Source organism: Carassius auratus, chromosome 4 (genome assembly GCF_003368295.1).
Source record: "Carassius auratus strain Wakin chromosome 4, ASM336829v1, whole genome shotgun sequence".
Taxonomy (NCBI): domain Eukaryota; kingdom Metazoa; phylum Chordata; class Actinopteri; order Cypriniformes; family Cyprinidae; genus Carassius; species Carassius auratus.
In genome coordinates, this window is record NC_039246.1 from 21,328,639 (window position 1) to 21,350,934 (window position 22,296).

The window sequence follows — 22,296 nt, forward strand, 5'->3', positions numbered from 1 at the left end:
CTTTATAGAGCGGGAAAACCTTTAATGGACTGGAAATGGCTGCCAAGTTATGCGAGAAATGAAACTCTTTAAACACTAACTGATGGAATTAACGTCTTAAGGCAGGTGATGAAACTCATCTCTGAAGAAGAGCGAGAGAGAGAGACTGTCGTTTTACGTTACATTCACTTCAGTCCTCGTCTGGGGCAAAACTAGTGACTAAAACATTTCAGGTCGAAGACTAGGGTTAAATAAGTGAGACGTGACATTTCTGAAGATAAGCAGCGTGTTATCCGCTGTAAACAAACAAAAACCGGAATGGAAAACATTTAGCCTGGAGGACAGCTGTAAAAGGTGTTAGTTAAACAGCACACGATTCAAAACACTCTCAAGAAAGAACTGTATGTAGTGCATGCTGGGACTTCAATTTTAACAATAGCTTAAAGTCTAATCATCTCAAATATGATTTTTTTATATATATATATATATATAAAATATATAATTTCATTTTAAAGACTTCAAGAAAGTTCCTCTAAACAAACGTCTAATAATAGTATGATTTGGAATAAAAATAATAAACCCGCATGGCGTACCCTGGGTTTGAAGGCGATGAGTTTGAGGATCATTTCCACAGTGAAGAGGCCGGTGAACAACATATTGAGGATATTCATGGCTTTGCTGAAGGACTGAGATTGGCCATGATGCTGCAAACGCATAAATGATTAAAAAAGATTAGTTTTGTGTATTGGAGTATATGCGTATTAATTCAGTTATTGAGCATACTGACCTGCATGGCCAGGCAGATGGTGTTGAGAAGGATGAGGGTGAACATCAGGTACTCAAAGTAGGTGGAGTTGACCACGTACCACACCTTGTACTGATACGGGTTCTTGGGGATGTACCTGCGCAGGGGACGGGCCTTCAGGGCATATTCCACACACTGACGCTGTACACACACACACAGAAGAGGATGGAGATGTAATTAGAGTTAGGCTTTTAATCGCTCGCTGTGTTCCTGTAGAGATATTGTCATCAGTCTACCTGGTTCTTGTCCAGCTCACAGTTTTTGTACTCTTGCTCTCCCTGCTCCTGAAATGTCACAATGACGAAACCTACGAATATGTTCATCATGAAGAAGGCGATGATGATGATGTAGATGATGAAGAATATAGAGATGATCACACGGTAGTTGTAGACTGGGCCAACATCCTCGGTATGGGAGTCGATGGCTCTGTAGAGGAGCCTGTGGGAGAACAGAGAGCTTCTTGTCAGCGTTTCGAACATTATTTACATATATTTAAAACTGTTTCCACAAAAATATGAACAAGAAATGTTTCATGAGCACAAAATCTGCATATTAGAACTATTTCTGAAGGATCGTGAGACACTGAAGACTGCAGTAATGATGCTGAAAAATCTGATTTGCCAAATCAATGATATATTTTAAAATATATTGCAATATAAAACAGTTCTGTAAAAATGTTATAACATTTCACTATATTACTTGTATTTTTTTAATCAAATAAAAAAAATGCAGTCTTGGTGAGCATTAGAAACTTATTTTATTACAAAACAATAAAAAATCATAACATTAAACTTATGAAACTCATGTGTAAGAAGAAGTATGTGTGTGAGCAAGTGTGAGTGTGTTTGTGTATCGCACCCTGGCCAGCCCTCAAAAGTGGACACGGCAAACAGAGCCATCATGCCCTGCAGGACATCATCAAAGTTGAATTCACTGTTCTCCCATGAACGCTGTGCTTTCTCTGGCTTCCCAACATTCCCGTCTTTGTATAATATATAGGACCCCCTGTAATACACACACAGAGTGCACACACATACACATATGAACAAGCGGTTTTTTTCCCATAAATGTTACCGTATTTTTTTTATTTTCCAAAGGCAAAGGGAGTTACCGGCATTCGGCCTGTGTCTGTTTAGAGGTGTCTGTGCAGTAGGAGAATTTGCCCTAGAAAACAAACCCCAGTTTACACACATGAACATTTTACAACAGCACATACAATGCCACAGGACTAAAAATTCAATTCATTTTTTTTATAGAGAAGTAGATTTTTAGCAGTGATGTACTGTATAACCCGGTCACTGTTTTGCTCAGTTAAGTATGCATCGTGAGACAGCACAACTTACCTTGAAAAGCTGAACACCAATACAGGCAAACATGAACTGCAGCAAAGTGGTGACGATGACGATGTTCCCGATGGTACGGATGGCTACAAACACACACTGGACCACATGCTGTGGATGCAAACACAGCTCTCATTTAAAATAACATCACACTGAACGGAAAGTGTAGGTCAGACTCATCTGAACAGTTTTTGGGGTGATTTTTCTTTGTGAATGAGAGACTCACTTTGAGGCCCTTGGCTCTGTTGATTGCTCTCAGGGGCCTCAACACCCTCAGCACTCTGAGAATCTTCACTACATTAATGGCACTTGACCTGTGAATCACAGCACAGTTTGGGACCACCAATCAGAACGGCTAATTACTGATCATGTGACAACACTATCCAGAGAAGCAGATGCCCACAGACAGCAGTGGAGTTTGGATACATTTGATTAAACACACTAATCAAATAAAAAATAAAAAATAAAAAAATGTATGTTCACACCAAAGACTTTTACAACTTTTTTTTTTTATGATAAATTGTATCAATTATATATATATATATATATATATATATATATATATATATATATATATATATATATATATATATATATATAGACAGCAGACAGCATCTGTTAATAATAATTGAGTATTATTTACATACTTTTATAGTATTTATTAATATATTATAGTATTTATTAATATTTGGATATTTATAACAATTTAGCTTTCGTTTTTACATTTAAAATTTCCATTCTATTTTTAGTCATTTTGTTATGTGCTTTTTAAAATTATTGTATTTATTGTATTATATAACATTTTAATAAATAATTATAAAAATGAAATATTTTTTAAAAAGTTATAATATAGATATAATATAATATATAATATATATATATATTTTACAGTTTTACACACACACACACACACACACACACACACACACACATATGTATATATATAACTTGTTTTAATTGTTGTAGTTGTAGTTTATAATAACAAAACTGAGTTGGTGGACATACATAGAATTTGATTGGACATAAGTATCAAAAAGGGTGCCACTGAGTATGTTGTGCCATGAGAAGCAGTAGTACTAGTTAGTTTGGCAAAAGATACTTACTGAATTCCAGAGGAGATCAGAGACACACTGACCACCACCAGATCCAAAATATTAAAATAATTCCGACAAAATGAACCCTTATGTAGGAACGCTCCATACGCTGTCATCTGAGAGGAACAGTGGACAAATGGAGAGTCAGTGAGGATTTAGATGAGTATGAAAGAAACACAGAGAGGGCTGTAGTAGGAAAGATATTATTAGCATGAAATGAACTGGGACACTTGGACCTTTAAAATGAACATTTACCTTTAATATGATCTCTATGGTGAAGATTCCTGTAAACACATAATCTGCATAGCCTAGAATCTAGCAGAGGAAAAGAAAGACACGCACATATCAAAGCCTCGTAACAGCAGCGCTACAAATGTGATGGACATGTCAGTGTGTGTTTGTGTGTACCTGATTCCTGAATGAGTCATTATTCACTGGGTCCTCCGCTGCCAGTGAAATACTGCTCAGCAGTATAAAGAACAGGATTAAATTGGTGAAGATGTTATGGTTTACAATCTTATGACACAAAACCCTGAACCTACAGAAGAGAGAGAGAGCGGAGAAAATGGGTTTGAGAAAGAGTTTTGGATCTTGAAAACATACTAAATAGCATAACCCACTGATGTGGAAATCAAGGTCTGTAAGTGTGTATGTGCTTTTCATACTTGTTAGAGGAGCTGAAAATAAAGAAAGCTTTGGCTTCTGGCATGGGGGCAGCTTTCTCCTTCAGCTGAATGTCGGAGAGCGGACGTGGACGAGGACCTACTGGCATCTCTGGCTCCTCATCGTCCTCCTCTCCTGCTGAAAAGAACAAACAAGAGAGACTTTTCTGAAAGAATTCCACACATCATCCCTCAACATTTCCACATTACTGTAAAAAAAAAAAGTGAAGATGGCAGAGAGCAGGAAATGTCTTGAACTTGGGAGAATTCAACAAGGGTAAAAAGAAGGATCTTTGCTCAGCTGAAAAACAATCCACATGGAGTGCTCCCAGAGCTGAATAAAACAGGCCCGGGCTCTTCTGTGGAATTGCTGTTGACTGTTTCTTCAGTTTTTTTTAATGACATGTTTTTAACACTTTCTCTTAACACACCTGGGAAATCGTTCACAGGATATGGATTCTTCTCCTCATTCTCCTCCCCTGTGTACTCATCGATGTTGATCTAAAATCAGAAGGCAAACCATAAAAAAAGCCATTTAAAAATATTTTTATATTTATTATAAATTAATAATATGCTTATAAATAAAAAAAAATATTTATAAGGTAATTAAAAATATGAATTTGCATTTTTAAAATGTCTACGTATTTGTGTGTGTCCTATATTTTTATTTTCTCAATTACAGAAAACATTCATTTAAACAGTAGTGTCTTCTGTTTGATCATGTTTTTGTTGATACTCAATGCTGTGTAGCTCATTTGCATTTAAAGAGACATGCACGAAAACAGTGCGTTTCCGCTTCCACTCAAAATAGGCATTTTCAAAATGAAACTATAGATGATCTGTGGATTATTTCGAGCTGAAACCTCACAGACAAATTCTGGGGACACCTGAGATTTCTATTACATCTTGTAAAAAGGGGCATAATAGGCGCCCTTTAATCTGTGATTCTATGTGGCCTCTTGATAGTGACCTTAGTGGCAGTTGGCGTCTCTCCATCAGAAGTGATGGATTTTAGTTCAATCTTTTCCTCTTTCTTTTCATCCTCCAGAGGTGGTTTCTCAGAGTCCTGACGCTTCTCTGGACTGGCCGTTCTGTAAGACAGAAACTGCATCATAAATGTGTCCGTGTGCAGCTTTACGGTCCCACTAAGCACCTGTATTTACAGCTCTTCAGAGGGGCAAAAACACTTCTGTAAAATTATACTTAATTCTCTCAGTGTTAAACTAATGAAGTCATAACTGATACACTTAATGAGCTCATTAAGCAGGGGGCAGTTTTACAGGCCCTCAGACCGTCTCAAAGCATTGCACTCATGTGAACTGTGAGTCACTGAACCTAGCCAGCTTCTTCCTCTCTTTCTCCTCCTCTTCCTCTTTCTGCGCTGATGTCAGACTCTCTGCGTCTGCCAGGTTGTCCACAGCAATGGCCAAGAAGACATTCAGGAGGATGTCTGTTTAGAGTTCAGGAGGTCAGGTTTTGATTAGTTTAATTATCAACTCTTTGATCAAAATCGTGTTGTGTTAAACCAGTTTTCTTTAGGATACAGTTTCCGCAGATGAAGAGGATGATGAAATAAATGCAGACGAGCATGCCAGGAAAGGAGGGTCCACCGTACGCCATGATCCCATCGTACATCACAGAGTTCCAGTCCTCTCCGGTCAAAATCTACAACCACAAAATGAAACAGGGGTCAGGTTTGAAGACACATGAAGAGTTGCGTGCTGTGGATCAGACTGTGGCAGAACCTGAAAGACGGTGAGGAGAGACTGGGGGAAGTTGTCGAAGGTGCTGCGGCGCGTCTCGTCAAAGTTGAACTTGCCACCAAAGAGCTGCATTCCGAGCAGACTGAAGATGATGATGAACAGGAAGAGCAGCAGAAGCAGGGACGCGATAGAGCGCACCGAGTTCAGCAGAGATGCCACCAGATTACTGAGAGAGTTCCAGTACCTGAGAGAGGACAGTCAGCATTAATACAGAGCCACACCACACTGGTAACAAAACACACTGTTTAAAATAAAGTTAAACGACCATCCCATAGACAGGAAGGGTCCTAAAACGAGTAATTTGTGCTCTGAAGATGAATGAAGGTCTTACTGGTTTGGGACGACATGAGGGTGAGTAATCAATGACAGAATGATCTTTTTGGGTGAACTGTCCTTAACACATACCTGGTGATCTTGAAGATGCGGAGCAGACGCACACAGCGCAGCACAGAGATGCCGAGGGGTGACATGATCTTTATTTCCACCAGGATAGTCTCCAGAATTCCACCGCACACCACAAAACTGTCGAAGCGGTTAAAAAGGGAGACGAAATAGGCCTGTAGGCCCAGGCTGTACATCTTCAGCAGCATCTCACCAGTAAAAAGAGCCAGCATCACCTTATTGGCGATTTCTGTAAACACAGAAACAACACATCCATTCACTATGAAAGTTATACAACACAGAGAAGAAATGAATACTTTAATTAGTACTTAAAATAATATGGGAGTCATAAAAGTAGCTTCGCCAAGGACAACTAATCAAAATATATAGTACATCACACATACTTTTATAAATATTTGACGGCTCAAGGATGCATTGATATACATTTACCTAGCAAAAGTATTGTATATTGAAATATATAAGCTATAGAGTTGAGCACCTTGCACATTGGTGAGCCATTCTGGTTGCTGGTGGTGCTCAGAGGCAATGGTAAGTGTGTTCAAAAATACCAGGAAAATCACCAGCCAGTAGAACACATTTGACTTCACTGCTGCACGGCACGTGCGCCGACATAACCGATTCCATCGGCGTGAATATCGACTGCAAAACAAAGACAGAGAGAGAAGTACAATATAAAACATTCAAAGTCTGTACGATCTGACACCATTCTTACCAGCCGGGATAAATATCCTTTCAGTATTCACCAAATGCACTTTCTGGAAACACAACAACTATGCGTGTTTGTACGGGCAGTGATTGAAAAAATGCTGCTGCTCTCAATTCTTTTGGCATCTGTGGCAAACAACTCTAACCTGAATAACACTGGCAGTCTGAACTCGTTAATGGATGTTCAGCCACTGATTCAGAGGGCAACCGTGATGATCAAAACACAACACTGGCATTGAAACACAACAAACACACAAACGCACACACATAAATGAAGAGCAGTATGGGAGGCAGCCTCGCCTTCAGACGGGATGTAATGTACTAACCTGAATTTGGATTTGGAGATCCTATTTCTGGAATGGAAAACAGAATGTATTATACATACAGAACAGACACAACATCATGAAGGACAGCGTTTCCACAGAGACAGCAGAACTGGGAGGGCAGTCAGGTGGGCCTGATCATACATCATCAACACTTCAGAGCACCCACATGATGATGAGCAGAAGCAACTGAGTGCCACCCACATATGATAGATAGATAGATAGATAGATAGATAGATAGATAGATAGATAGATAGATAGATAGATAGATAGATAGATAGATAGATAGATAGATAGATAGATAGATAGATAGATATATCACACTGTGTTGCATTGCCTTGACAAAGGTTCTCATCATTTACAGTGATGACATATTCACCTTGTGATATGTAAATTAAACTGTTCATATGATTTAACTGTTCACAGATTTTTAATATCCGTGTGAATGCTACTTTCATGGCTGTGTATTGCATGAATGTTCCTGTCTGTGTTTGTGACACAAAACATTGATCACTAACAGGGCAAATCAGCTGGAAAACAGAGGACAGCAACAGATGCACAGAAAAAAAAAAAAAAGACACTGAAGATCACGGGAGCGCCAGGAGCCGCCCACTGAGCCCTGCTGACCTCACCTACCAGCAAACCATTTAAAACCAGCTCTCAACCTTACATCTCTGCAAATATCTGAATACTGGAAAGAGTAAGTCTGAAGCGAATTAAGCATGGAGGGAAATACAAATGAAGTAATTGAGGAATTAGAGGAGAAGAGATGATCAGGAAGGAGAGCAGGAGAAGGAACGGGATGCTGTGGGGACTTACGCCATGCGAGTACAGCAGGTCTCTCCCTCCATGTCTCCAGCTGGAGCATTATCAGTGTTCACTGACTCATTTTCACTGGCCGGCATACTCACTGCATGAGAGAGAGAGAGAGAGAGAGAGAGAGTGTGTGATGAATTACCAGTAAAAGATGATACTCATTGCTCATCAAAGGCTGGTTTCACACACACACACACAAAAACTGACTTTCAATCTCTCAAGGACCCTTACTTGAGCTTTTACACTGGCACACTAACAGCAGAAATGACCAGGATTCAAAATCAACACTTACCAATTGAGAAATTTGAGTAAAAACTGGCCATGAGAAGTAAAATGTAGTTTTAACATAATGCATATAACATAACACATACAATCTAACCATCTAACCATACAATAATCTGAACCTTACTAAGTGAGATGACAGATTCAAAGACTGACCAGCTGACTAAAGAAAAAAACATCTGCCATAACTTTTGCATTATAACTTTGGCCTACATATTTTTTTTTAACGCATGTAAGATATTCCTCACAGCAAGCCACCAAAAAGAACACATTAGGAACCAAATTAAAGTGTTTGTTCAGAATGTTTGTGACAGGTGCAGTTTTACTGAGAAATTTACTTCGATTTTTTTGTATACGATGCTTCTAGAAACACAAAGCTGTTTGTTACTAATAAAAAAAGCCCTAAATGACAAATTCAGCTGTTAAACCTGTCAAAACTATAATAAAGTCATAATATAAAAACATAAAACATGCAACATTATTCATTTTAAACAGAAAGAAAGAAAAAGATAAGAATAATTGATTATATACAAAGAAAGTTGTTACTGAGCCTGTTCTTATTAAATAGACAGTCTTGATGACAGCCAGCATATCCATGCTCAGATGTGACCTTTAATGTTTAATATGGACCATATGTGAAAATGTCTGCCCCAAAATGTGTTTGAAAAGAATCAAATCCCACATTTCATCAACACACACATATACTGTGCTTCATAGGTGTCGAGTCTGTGAATGGATCTTAAATTAAACTAGACCTCAAACCAACAGAATTATAAAACACTTAATGATGTGGATGGGTTCATTCAGATTTCAAAACAAAACCAGAGTTGGACAAACTTACCAAAATGCATCATGTAAAAGACTCAAAAAAAAAAAAAAAAACAAGGCTAATCTACCAATCAGCATGCAGGCCTACAGTTCCATCTCATTAACATGCACAAGGGGCGGGGTCAAGCAGGGTCTCTAAATTCCATGCTGCATTTTTATTGGCTTTGATCTTTTCCCCTAATTCTATTTCTAAATAAAAAATAAATAAATAAATAAACACATTATCATCCAGACTACACCACCCTTGGAAATGGGATTATGGGATTATGTTTGATCGGATATTCTGAGACAGGATTACAGATGTCAAACCGTGACATTACATCATCAGTATGCTGATGATGTCTCGTGTAAATTGATGTGTTTAAAATGAAATGAATATTACTCTTGTAATTCATAATTAAGATAATAGAAATAAGGTAAACACTCTAAACAAATCTGAAGTAGATGGGAGTGAAGCAACATAAATCAGGAGAAAAATGTCCACAATACTTTGCAATCTATTTCTATTAACATCTCACAATGGCTGTTAAAGAGAAATCACAACCTCATAGTCAGAACAGAACTGTTTCTATCTAGGCATCACATGCAGATCACACTGGAACAGGAGCATGATGTGTGACTACAATTTGCTACAAAGCACCAGATTCTGATTCAAATACCTGGAGAAAAAAAACCACATGCTACAAGTCCAGATATTTCAAACAGAAAAACGTACACCATCCCAAAAGAGCAGTGAGTCTAAATTTCAAACCTCTCAGATTTTCATGCTTATCATCATTCAGAAATCTAAAATACGGAGAACTAAGCAGGGAGACCCCATCGCCCTCCATACCCAGATTGACCAGTCTGGGCGGGGAAGGATGGGTCGGGGGGTCAGTATTTAAAGGTCTTGTTGCACTTTTCCCATGCAGACGCAAAAGTAAACCGTGACTGCTATGGAGACGCACACGCCTTACGAAGCAGAGCTGCTTTTTTCTTCACCGCTCCACGGATGTACTGTAAACGATGAGTCTTCCCTGAAAACAACAGAGCGAGACTCAAACAGTCAGAGACAAACACAGTCAGACAGATAACAATGCCACCAGCCCGCTCTGTCCCGAATATTTATGTCTAAATAAGGCGGTCACAAAAAACTCAAGACACTTGACACTGAACACTTAACATTAAACATCACTGTTAATACAAAAAATACAAATAATCTGAAGTGCAGTTCTATTTTGAGCCACTAGATGTGCGTCAGCAAGTGGACTGCAGTATATCTCTATATATTGTCTGTGTGTGAAAGTGTTTTCCCATCTGATCTCAGTTAGGGGCTAGACTGACAATACACAATCTCAGGCTCTGAAATACCAGAGTCAAAAATAAATCCAAATACACACACACACACACACACTTCTCTATATATAATGTATATCCCTGAAGGGACTTCCCATTCACATTTATTATTCTTATTATAAACAAATTATACAACCCTAAGCCTAAAACTGGCATTTTAAACATCTTTTTCTATCTACTGTAGATTACTGTCTAGACGTTTTCTGAACCTTTTGTCCCCCTCAAGCATGCTTGGTCTGCTTTTGCTTGCTTCTAATTCCTAATATGGATAGCAAAACCTGCCCAAATACAAACACATTCAACGATCCATTTAAGTTTTGGATTGCGGTGAGTTTCTGATGGAGAACTCTCATCTGCAACTGAACCGATCCATAACATATCTGAATATTGTGTATACAGAAATAATTTACATCTGTAATAGCAAGCAAGAAGTCTTCAGGGCATGTTGGCAGCCAACTTCACAATCAATATTTAAAGTGAGTTGCGGTTTATAGAAAATGGATACTGTTTTCATAATGACAATAAATATCATAAATGGGCATGTCAAACTAGCTTAAAGAAAAGTTTGTGTTTTTAGTTAATTTTACCCTTATTTACAACAGACTTAGATATCATGCCTTGATAATGATTGAAGTGTCAGAGATAAAAGAGACAATATCTCATCTCAGTATTAAAACAAAAAAATAAATTAAAACAATAGCAAAGTCCTAAAAGGTAACATTTCAATATACTCATTTGCATTTAAAACAATTTTTTATATTTGCATGGACAATGCTTTTGCAAAAACGTCTCAGATAACAAACTTAAGCAGAATAATTTGCCCCACCCTGGTGCTTCTCTGCTTCATACTTACGATTTCTAGGCTTGTCGTCGTCCAGTCCCTCGTCGTCGTTCTCAGGGTCGATATCCTCCGCCTGCGTGATCCAGTCCAGGTAGCCCTTCAGATCCTCCTCTAGCTGCTGCTTCTCACGGAGCTTCTGGAAATCGCCGCGAGCTTTGGCCTTTTCTCGCTCTTTAGAGAACTCTCTGAGAAATGGAAAGAGAGAGACTTCCTCTAAATATCCATCCCGTAAAATAAACAGACTGAATCAGAAAAAGTGTAAAAAAATTCAAATTCAAAAATATTTTACAAGTGCAATCAAATATTAAAAACACTTCTATAAGGACTCATACCATTGTGGCCGAGAGAGCTCAACGAACTGCAAAGAAGTTTATTTGCAGTGTATTTTTTTGTTTAGTTGTGTTGTGAGCATTTGAAATCCATTTATTGTCTAATTGAGGCGTTTTCAAAAATTGCAGGTGTTTTTTTTCTATTTGCAGTGCATTTCTTTGTTTGGTTGTAAGCATTTTCAGTGTGTGTGTTGTCAAATTGATGAAGTTGTTTTCTAAAATTGCAGGTGTTTTTTTTCTATTTTCAGTGCGTTGAACTCTCTCAGCCACCGTAATACACAGCTGTTCAAAAGTTTTTTATGCTCACCAAGGCTGCATTTCATACATTTTGTCAAAAATACAGCAAAAAAATTTAAATGTTGTTAAATTAAGTTATATATATATATATATATATATATATATATATATATATATATATATATATATATATATATATATATATACACTCACCTAAAGGATTATTAGGAACACCTGTTAAATTTCTCATTAATGCAATTATCAATAAACCAATCACATGGCAGTTGCTTCAATGCATTTAGGGGTGTGGTCCTGGTCAAGACAATGTCCTGAACTACAAACTGAATGAAAGAAAGAAAGGTGATTTAAGCAATTTTGAGCCTGGCATGGTTGTTGGTGAGTATTTCACAATCTGCTCAGTTACTGGGATTTTCACGCACAACCATTTCTAGGGTTTACAAAGAATGGTTTGAAAAGGGAAAAACATCCAGTATGTGGCAGTCCTGTGGGCGAAAATGCCTTGTTGATGCTAGAGTTCAGAGGAGAATTGGCCTGATTCAAGCTGATAGAAGAGCAACCACTCGTTACAACCGAGGTGTGCAGGAAAGCGTTTGTGAAGCCACAACACGCACAACCTTGAGGCGGATGGGCTACAACAGCAGAAGACCCCACCGGGTACCACTCACCTCCACTACAAATAGGAAAAAAAGAGGCTACAATTTGCACAAGCTCAACAAAATTGGATAGTTGAAGACTGGAAAAATGTTGCCTGGTCTGATGAGTCTCGATTTCTGTTGAGACATTCAGATGGTAGAGTCAGAATGAGAACATGGATCCATCATGCCTTGTTACCACTGTGCAGGCTGGTGGTGCTGGTGGTGGTGTAATGGTGTGGGGGATGTTTTCTTGGCACACTTTAGGTCCCTTAGTGCCAGTTGGGCATCGTTTAAATGCCATGGACTACCTGAGCATTGTTTCTGATCATGTCCATCTCTTTATGACCACCATGTACCCATCCTCTGATGACTACTTCCAGCAGGATAATGCACCATGTCACAAAGCTCGAATCATTTCAAATTGGTTTCTTGAACATGACAATGAGTTCACTGTACTAAACTTGCCCCCACAGTCACCAGATCTCAACCCAATCGGGCATCTTTGGGATGTGGTGGAACGGGAGCTTCGTGTCCTGGAAGTGCATCCTACAAATCTCCATCAACTGCAAGATGCTATTCTATCAATATGGGCCAACATCTCTAAAGAATGCTTTCAGCACCTTGTTGAATCAATGCCACATAGAATTAAGGCAGTTCTGAAGGCGAAAGGGGGTCAAACACAGTGTTAGTATGGTGTTCCTAATAATCCTTTAGGTGAGTGTATGTATATACAGTATATATACACATACAAATATACACACACATATACATACATTAAAAATCTTTCTGACCCCAAACTTTTGTACAGCAGTGTTTCTTGCAATAAACAGAGCAAGATATTCACTCACAACAAGACCATGAATGTGTATTTAAGGGAAAATGGGAAACAAAACACCTTTGACCCTTGTTTGTACAGACTTGTTTTAAACACAAAAACGATGATAAGGAAGATAACATATCTCTCTCACACACACTCCCTCCAAAGGAAAAAAAACTGAATTAGAAATAAAGACGACAGAGAGAGAATGAATGAGTGACCCTTACCCGCTTAAAACCCCAAGAACCAAATTAAGAACAAAAAAGGAGCCAATGATGATTAAAGTGACAAAATAAAGCCATGGCCAGGAATTCCCTACAGCATCATTCACCTGGGAATGGAAGGAAGGATGGAGTATGGGGGGAGAGAGGAATGGATGGATGAAGGGGTAGAGTTGTAGAGGGATGAATGAATGATTAGTATGTGTCTGCTGGACATGGGCAGTTCTACATAACCCCTCTCTGGCTCGCTCAAGCCCAGTGCTTTGAGAAAGAAAACGTGTTTGATCAGAGTTCAGTCAGAGCTTGTTCTATTGTCCAAAAAACCACACACACACACACACACACACACACACACTTTCAGCACACAATGCTTACCCGCTCAACACACCCAGAACCAGATTTAGAACGAAAAAGGATCCAAAGATGACCAGACTGACAAAATAGACCCACGGAAGCTCATAACCCATGGCATCCTGCATCTGAGATGAGGAGGGGACAGTTAGAAAAAAAGAAAGAAGAGCAGAGCGCAGAGGAAGACAGTCAGCAGAAACGAGTGCAGTGAACAGCACATGCTGGTCCCTCAGAAACCCAGAACATCAAGAAAACCCATGAAGCATAGAGCATATTCAACTGAGAGAAAGACAGAGAGAGACAGAGACGTTCAGCTGAGTCTGTTTGACTGCTTTAAAAGATGCCATCAGGAGAACCGTCAATCACTTTAAGTATCTGGAAGAGTGCAGAGGACTGAGATACAGAAAGATGGGCTTTAGAGAGCAGCAGTGATCACACACAGAGGGCTCAACAGGATTTATTTCTGTTAGTGAGTCGGCTCAATAGTTCTTGTTTTTACAAATGTTTTCAGTGGCTCCACCATATTAGAATGTTCAATGTTTGCACTAGAAATATGTTTTTAATTCAATAAAAGTATTCAAAATGATATTGCTATAATGTAACTCCATAAATTCTTAAACACACTTTCACTAGAAAATTATGTCATACGATGCAAAATATTGGTTTGTTGTTTTCATCACATTTTTACTAGGGCTGTCAAATGATTAATCATGATGAATCGCATTCAAAATAAAAGTTTGCGTTTACAAAATATATGCATGTGTATAAAAACATTTATGTATATAATTGATATACTTTTTAATATAATATTATATAATTTATATTATATATAAAAATAGAAATATTATATATACTATTTTTCTTAAATATATTCACGCACGTGTGTATTTATATAATAAACACACACAGTACACACACATATTATGCAAATAAACTTTTATTTTGGATGCTATTAATCATGATTAATCACTTAATAGCACTAATTTTAATTGTAATTTCTGCAAATTAAAAAAAAATATCACAATGAAGAATCAGCAGAATATTTTCAATATAAAACATCCAAAAATACAAAGGTTTAAAATTGCAAGGTATAAAAATGGATGTACAAAATCAATGAATGTCAAATTGTCAGTGGTAATGCAGCACTGATCCGTAACAAACACTACTCACCTAATCAAAAAAATACATATAAAAATGCAATAAAACAAATAAATAAAGATCACAAAACTGGATGTGGATTCCTAATAGAACTTCTATTTTCATTTGGAACTAATAAGGAAGACCCTATTAAATAATCTGAGATTCTTTTTTGATTTTTACAGTTCTTTTGGGCATTGCATGATCTTTAACAGAATATGTACTTGTTTCATAATAATATCTATACAAAATAATAACAATCACACTGGGATCTTTTAAAATACCCCCAAAATATATTTGAAACACTTTAAATGTTTTACATGGGTATTTTATCAATTCTACGTTCTAAAATACCTAGTTTTTGTGTGAAACCCTACAAGAACCATTATGGTTACATTAAGATTCCCTTGAGAATTTGTTGCAAATTGGGAAAGCCTCCTCTTTTTAACTAAAGACACTGGGTGATACTCCTAACCCTACCTCATTCATGTGTCTTTTCTCTGTAAAGGGACCATGTGTGCTTATATACTTCTATTTTAGGTGTAGTGTGCCGTTATTGGAGCAGACTCACCCAGTACAGGACGTCAGTCCAGCCCTCCATCGTGATGCATTGAAACACAGTCAGCATGGCAAATGCAAAGTTATCAAAGTTCGTGATTCCATCATTTGGGCCCGCCCATCCCATCATGCACTGTGTTACGTTGGCCGGGGTGCAATGGCGTCCATGGGCAGTGCCTGGGGCGCAGGGGGCCGGCTTCTCTTCAGATATAGTACCTGAAAGAAAACAGGATTCTGTCAGTTGATCTGGAGCCAATGACTAGAACAAGGAAGGAACAAATACTCATAAAATCCTGACCTCTGTGTCCATCTTTGAAGAAAAAACAGGTTCTGTGCATCTTGCCCATGAAGAGCTCGAGGCCGATGATGGCATAAATAATGATGACGAACAGAACGAGCAGAGCGATGTGCAGGAGGGGAACCATGGCTTTAATGATGGAGTTCAGCACCACCTGTAAACCTGCAAGCACACAGGAAAGGAATCTGAAAATACAGGAGATCATCACTTTTCTCAGGGTTTTCTGTTTTGTGAGTGAAGCATTTATATTCTAACTGTTTATACTCGGAATATTGTCGATAATAAAATGATAATGATCCATTTACGAAGCCAGAACAGCTAAAAACAAATGGTCAATTATGGTATACAGTTTAAAAGTCATTATACTTTGGTGTTGAAAAAATATTTGCCTGCAGAATAAAGTGACTGCTTATTCAGAAGTATTCCAGAGGGACACATAATAACAACTAATGAATGTTCGCAATCTGGACAAAATTGGCAATCAGAAAGAAAATGGTTTTGCCTACACAACGATAAAATCTGTGCCTACACATGCTGAAAAGAATGGCTTAATAGAGTTTTGACTTCTGGATTTCTGGGTTGTGATTACTGATTCTCCAATCGTTTCAGATCCTCCTACAGGAAGGAAATGTATTTAAATTCATGTTCTCTCAGTTCCTCGGTCCTGACTCATGGACAACTTACTCAACAGTCATCAGAAGAGAGTGTGTGTGTGTGTGTGTGTACTCACTAGGTACTCCAGATACAAGTCTCAGAGGTCTTAACACTCTAAAGGCTCGCAGGGCTTTTACATCAAACCCTGCAGCCTTGCCTCCCATTGAAGTCCCACCATCCCCTTTAGTGGCCTGCTCTAATATTGCACTGAAGAGCCTGAAAGAGAGATAGAAAGAGGACATTATCGCCTCATTTTTATCAATTATCATTCAGATTAAAACATCATTTAACTAAGCAGTCTGGACTTTTCCCTGGTTGCAGCAAATGCAAATCATGGGAAAAAATGCTTTTTAAACATACAGTTATTTGGGGGGAATTTACTATTTTCTTTTGAAAGTTAACACTAATTTGAAACACTATCATGCAACATTTAGATACCGTTCCAACCAATATTAAAATTCTATTTGAAAATAACAAAATATTCTATCCATTTTAGCTATTAGTTTTACTAATTATTCAATGCAAATGAAATAAAGCCTAATTAATAAATAATTCGATATTTTTAGCCTCTTTAGAAAAGTTTTTAGAGATAGTTCATTTGTATTTTTTATAATTTATTTTTATTTTATATATTTAGAATTTTATAAACCATTCTATGTTCCATGAAAATAATTTCATATTTTAAACAATACATTTCATAACACCTTGGGTTACAATTTATTTTAATTACAGTGTAATTATTTGAATTACTGAGGAACATTAATTAATTACATGTACTTACTATATGGTTAGGGTTAGGATTAGGGTTCGGCTTAGAGTTACTTACACACAATTATGCATAATTGATTGTTTTTATAATAGTAAGTACATGTAGCATGTGTAACAAGGACACCGTAAAATAAAGTTTTACCCCCTATATCACTAATTTCAGCTACTGTGCAAACACAAAAAAGCTGTACGCTGACAACCAACACAAAGCATTCTTCTCTATTAAAGTGTGTGACCTCTCAGATCATTCAAACTATGATAACCATATCACTTCCTTACATATGTTCCCATGTCTCGGGAGTTACTGCAGGTTACTCACCCAACCACCACGATGATGAAATCCAACAAGTTCCAGCCGTTCCGCAGGTACGCATTAGGGTGCCACAGCAGCCCGTATGCAATAACTTTCAGAAATGCTTCCACCGTAAAAATGATCAGAAAGAGATACTCCACCCGTTCCTAGACAGACAAAACAGAGACAAAGAGGATATTAGTTCTCTAATTGCATCAGCTCTAATATCTTTAAGCATAAAGCTGCTCGAAGCTCTAAAAATGTACTGAGCCATTTGTCTGGATGACATTTTATTACAGATCAGGCCTATCAGAAAAGAACAGATATCACACACACAAACACACAGAATGTCGGTGCACCAGAGACACTGTGTTCGAGTGGATTATAGAGCAGAAATGCTCCGTCTGTAAATGCCAGATGAATTTCAAAGTCTTTGCTGACTGTCTCACAACTTTCCTGTGAGGATCAAAACACACAACTCTGCGAAAAGGGATATCAGACCTGATTTGTTTTAACTAGCTGTCAATTGATTTTAGAAAATGGAATAAAATGGCTGCATATCAGTAGTTCTCAAATGAAAACATGAAAATATATAAAAAAATATATGCTATTCTTGTGGCAGATTAAATCACTAATGTTTATAAATGATGTTCTGACCATTACACATTTAATAAGAAAAAAAAAAAAAAAAGTCACATTTTCAAGCAGGTCCTAGAGACTGTATCTAAGTCAAAATAGATGATTTACACAGAAGAAAGACCATTAACTTGGAAATTACCATAATATCCCTGTAGCTAAGGGTTTTATTACACATGCTGCCAATTTCCTTTTTGGAGAGGATATTGAAATGAACACTGTGATAAGCCTTACTTTTAATAACTAGTCAATTTAGTACTTTAATGCATGTAAATGTTACTGAATTAACTGCACACAAAATGTGTGAAACACACATCTTAAACAATGCTACATGAATCCAAATGTTAAATAAATACATATAATTTAAAATATAATATATTTGGTTCTAATATAATAAATAACAATTAGGCTACTTGTAGATCACTTCAAACTATTTTTATGTTCAGCAGAAAAAGCGGCAGCATAAGAATCTGAAACAACATGAGGGTGAGTGAATAATATTCTTTTTGGGGTGAATTACTCATTTAACAGGTGTTTTGTTTATGTGGAACCACATTATAAATCCAGCTGCTTTAAAAAACAGGGTTAAACGAAGCTGTTGTCACCTACTTTACTGTAGACCAAACTCTGAGATCTGGAATCTATCCGAGGCTCTTAAATTAATTAAGCTCAATTACTGACAAGAGCCCTCGGTCATCAGCGCAATCAACACCACAGCAATCCAATGTACACACACACACACACACACACACACACACAGAGAGAGAAAACGTCTAGCTGTTACATTGAAACAGATGAATCTATTGTATTACATTTAATTATGGATTTATTTTGATGCCCTATCCTCATATTCCCTCTGTGTTTTACAGTGAGATTGGATTAGACATTAAAAAAACAACACTGGCAGTCTAACATACAGTCCTGCTTGGCTTCACCCGTTTTCTTCTGATTTGCTGCGTGTGGATGTAGGAGGTCAAAGGTCGTGGGAGCTGCTCTGAGACCGTCTCGTCCCCTGAGAGCCATTTGGGTTTACAGAGCAAAATAAGGGCTTCAGCTTTGCTCACTGAGAGAAAGGGAAATATTCCCATGGCTCGGTCTGTCAACAGTCACTTACACAATACATTAGCTGCAGGAATCGTCAACCTGTTCTCAAATAGTGCATGGGTCTTCACAACCCAAATCTAGACCCATGAGTTTTGGGTCACCAGCCCAGATACATTTAAACAACAAAATCGGATACATTTAAACAACAAAATCTGAAGCTTTTTAGTGTGTAAAAATGTATTAGCATTATGTGGGCCTCTTGAAAATTGAAAGAAAGGAAAAAATTATAAAAGACCCATTTTAAACAAAGTATAACTTATTGCAGGGCTCCAATATTCCCTCCAATTCTTTTCTCAGCACGAGCTGCCTTATATATGCTAAACACATCTGTATCAGTTCATCAGGGGACAATAACACGCATATCATATCATAACAGTTGCATATCTAATCTCTCCTTGTACGGTATAACTGTGAGGACAATGAAGATAAAGAGTTGTGTGTGTTTTGAATTTATGTGATGGTGTGCTTTATATTACTTATACACCGTAATTCTGAGTTTACACTGCATATCCTTCAGCAAAAGACTGACCGTTTGCTCTCTGAAAGATGAAGAGAGAGCGAGAGAGACAGAGACGGTGTGAGTGAGAGAGCGATTTACAGGGCTACTCACTCATGCCCATAATTGCAGCAATAGCACATTAAAAAAGGTCAATTTAAGCCTGGAGTAGCGTAAGATATCTGTGCGAGTGAGAATGTATTATTAAGACTCTTAGAAGGCGAGACGTGTTAGTTTTCCTTTGAACCAGCTGGCACAGAGACAGACACACACACACACACACTCAGAGGCATCTGGCGCAGTGCAACCCTGCACTCTCTGATCCAAAACCCGCTGACTCTCTCAGTCCCGTCTTGGACACACACACAATGTAATGACTGACCAAATGTATACAACTTCTAGCTAATTTAAAAAAAAACTTTTACAAAAATCATCCTTTATAATTGCCATTTCCAAACATGTAGCCTATGCTTTCATTTTTCAGTGAAACACAAAAGGAGATTTTTATTGCAGAAAGATTGTGAGAAAGAGAGGGAGATGGCATCAGGAAAGGACTCGAATTCGGGATGCCTGAAGTGCAAAAGCGATACATGTGGGTGTGTCTTCAAAATTACTTCTAAATTATGTTTTTATATATATATATATATATATATATATATATATATATATATATATATATATATATATATATAAAAATCTTGACAAAATAAAAAACATAGGTAGTTCATGATTCCTTTAAGGGAAAAATTATATTTCAGTGGTTTTGGTTCCGGAAAAGCTTTTCGTTTGCTCATTGCGTTCACATGAAAAACTTTAGTGCTCCCCTGAGAAACTTTCGCGATCTCGATGGAACTCAAAGGTTTTGAGAGTGAACGCAAAGCAACTGTAATATAAAATTTTCTCCGATCCATTTTTTCCCATCACCCTGTCTCTACAGGGAAGTGGTAGACCTGCGTTCACATTCAGATCCAAATCCGATACGCTGACGAGTGCCATCAACTTTGACGTCATTTGTTTTTTTGTGTTGTATTCAAACAAAATGTACCAGTCTGAACATCTGAATGTGATTACTTTTATTTTGTTTATAACAAGATATATATTATATATCTTGTTAGATATAAATACATAGACTATATACAGTCCTGCTCAACGTGTACATTCTATGTACTTATTATACAATTACAATAACTGGGTAATAACTAAGTACTACCTACCCCTTAATCTAACTTTAACCTTATACTAGCAGGACTTCCTTGGGTGAGTACACTGCAAGTACACGGACCAGAAAAGTGTGTAAAAATGTTTGTCCTTTTTGGAGCTTTGTAGGAATATAAAATGTTGTTGTATAGACACAAAAAGTACAAAGATTATTCAAACATCTCATTTATGCACCAAAAAAAAAAAAAAAAAAACGCATATGGGTCATTAAATAATGACAATATACATTTTTGGTATTCCTTTAACTCTCATCTCATCTGCATTCAGACACAGCAATAATGTCGTTCACCACGGTTTCAACCAACCCCTTTCTTTTTCCACTCTCAAAAGTGAGAAACAATGATGAAGAACAAAATAGACTAGAGAAGACATGAAAAGAAGGAAGGAAGGAGCAGAGAGGCAAAAATGAGGAGTAAATGAGAGGAGGAGTGGAGAGATGGAAGGATGAAGACAGGAGAGGTGAGCTGTGCGGCTCTCTGGATGACAGTCACGATAATTCAATTTTCTGTGATGGGTGCACAAACGGGGCCAGGAGCCAATCAAATTACAGTGAGCCGCTCGAGGGCCAGACCCTCCCGATCTCTGTGACCTTACCTTTATGACCAGTCTGTCTGTAACCAAGGTAACAGGATTTGCGGTCAGCAGATGCCATGTCAGACCCCTCCCCCCACACACACACCTCAACTTACAATGATGTCACAAGGCAACACACTCTTTATTAGGTACACTACGGCAAATTGAAAAAAAAAATTGTGTGTATATATGTGTGTTTTTTGGGCTTATATTTCCATATGGCCAAGAATCCTGTCAGAAACAACCAAATTAATTGGAGATTTAAGATGAAGTCCTGAGTCAGTTTAAATATTGACTGTACGTAGAGAGTCAGGAGCAGAAAACCCATAGCATGCTGCTAACTGTTTCCAAGACAACCAGAGCCCATCTTGGTCTCCATGGAGACAGCTGGCGAGCAGCAGCATGGCTGCGCCGGTACGCAGCGTCCTTCTGTGAATCCTGCGTGTGGAAGCGTTCACATGTGTCGCTCGGATCACTTCAACCATTATCTGACACCACACGGTTCACTATGACAGGAAGCTTCACGGCACACATGTGTGTTTAATACACCTGCAGTCAACACAAAAACATGCTTTCTGCCTTATGGTCATAACACTGCAGATCTGCTGCATTTTATTCTTTTGAATCAAAATTACTATAATGCAGCATAGTAAAATATCTAAAATAGATGAATATCCCCTTATTCACTATTGTGATAATGTACTAAATCGCTCTTTTTAAATAATTAAACAATTTTATATTTTGGCATTGTTAAATTATTAAATACTTTAAATACT

At 37.7% G+C, this 22,296-nt stretch overlaps 1 protein-coding gene across 4 annotated transcripts in view; it reads right to left on the bottom strand.

Annotated features, from left to right (window-relative positions):
• Positions 1-22,296, bottom strand: part of cacna1c (calcium channel, voltage-dependent, L type, alpha 1C subunit) — a 139,059-nt gene that overhangs the window by 22,950 nt on the left and 93,813 nt on the right. For 2 of the 4 annotated variants that reach the window (XM_026232104.1, XM_026232094.1), the window contains exons 4-29: positions 17,521-17,660; positions 16,510-16,649; positions 15,780-15,941; positions 15,495-15,697; positions 13,811-13,914; positions 11,188-11,360; positions 7,893-7,983; positions 7,077-7,103; positions 6,524-6,684; positions 6,049-6,274; positions 5,626-5,827; positions 5,425-5,545; positions 5,216-5,330; positions 4,851-4,971; positions 4,312-4,381; positions 3,884-4,019; positions 3,627-3,756; positions 3,474-3,533; positions 3,228-3,334; positions 2,351-2,438; positions 2,128-2,235; positions 1,896-1,948; positions 1,643-1,789; positions 1,021-1,222; positions 767-925; positions 573-683 (exon numbers count right to left, since the gene is read on the bottom strand). In XM_026232104.1, the coding sequence (XP_026087889.1) occupies positions 573-683; positions 767-925; positions 1,021-1,222; positions 1,643-1,789; positions 1,896-1,948; positions 2,128-2,235; positions 2,351-2,438; positions 3,228-3,334; positions 3,474-3,533; positions 3,627-3,756; positions 3,884-4,019; positions 4,312-4,381; positions 4,851-4,971; positions 5,216-5,330; positions 5,425-5,545; positions 5,626-5,827; positions 6,049-6,274; positions 6,524-6,684; positions 7,077-7,103; positions 7,893-7,983; positions 11,188-11,360; positions 13,811-13,914; positions 15,495-15,697; positions 15,780-15,941; positions 16,510-16,649; positions 17,521-17,660 (3,357 nt within the window). Of the gene's footprint in view, positions 1-572; positions 684-766; positions 926-1,020; positions 1,223-1,642; positions 1,790-1,895; positions 1,949-2,127; positions 2,236-2,350; positions 2,439-3,227; positions 3,335-3,473; positions 3,534-3,626; positions 3,757-3,883; positions 4,020-4,311; positions 4,382-4,850; positions 4,972-5,215; positions 5,331-5,424; positions 5,546-5,625; positions 5,828-6,048; positions 6,275-6,523; positions 6,685-7,076; positions 7,104-7,892; positions 7,984-9,946; positions 10,016-11,187; positions 11,361-13,810; positions 13,915-15,494; positions 15,698-15,779; positions 15,942-16,509; positions 16,650-17,520; positions 17,661-22,296 lie in introns of all 4 variants that reach the window. The other 2 variants (XM_026232076.1, XM_026232085.1) reach the window with 2 other exon arrangements.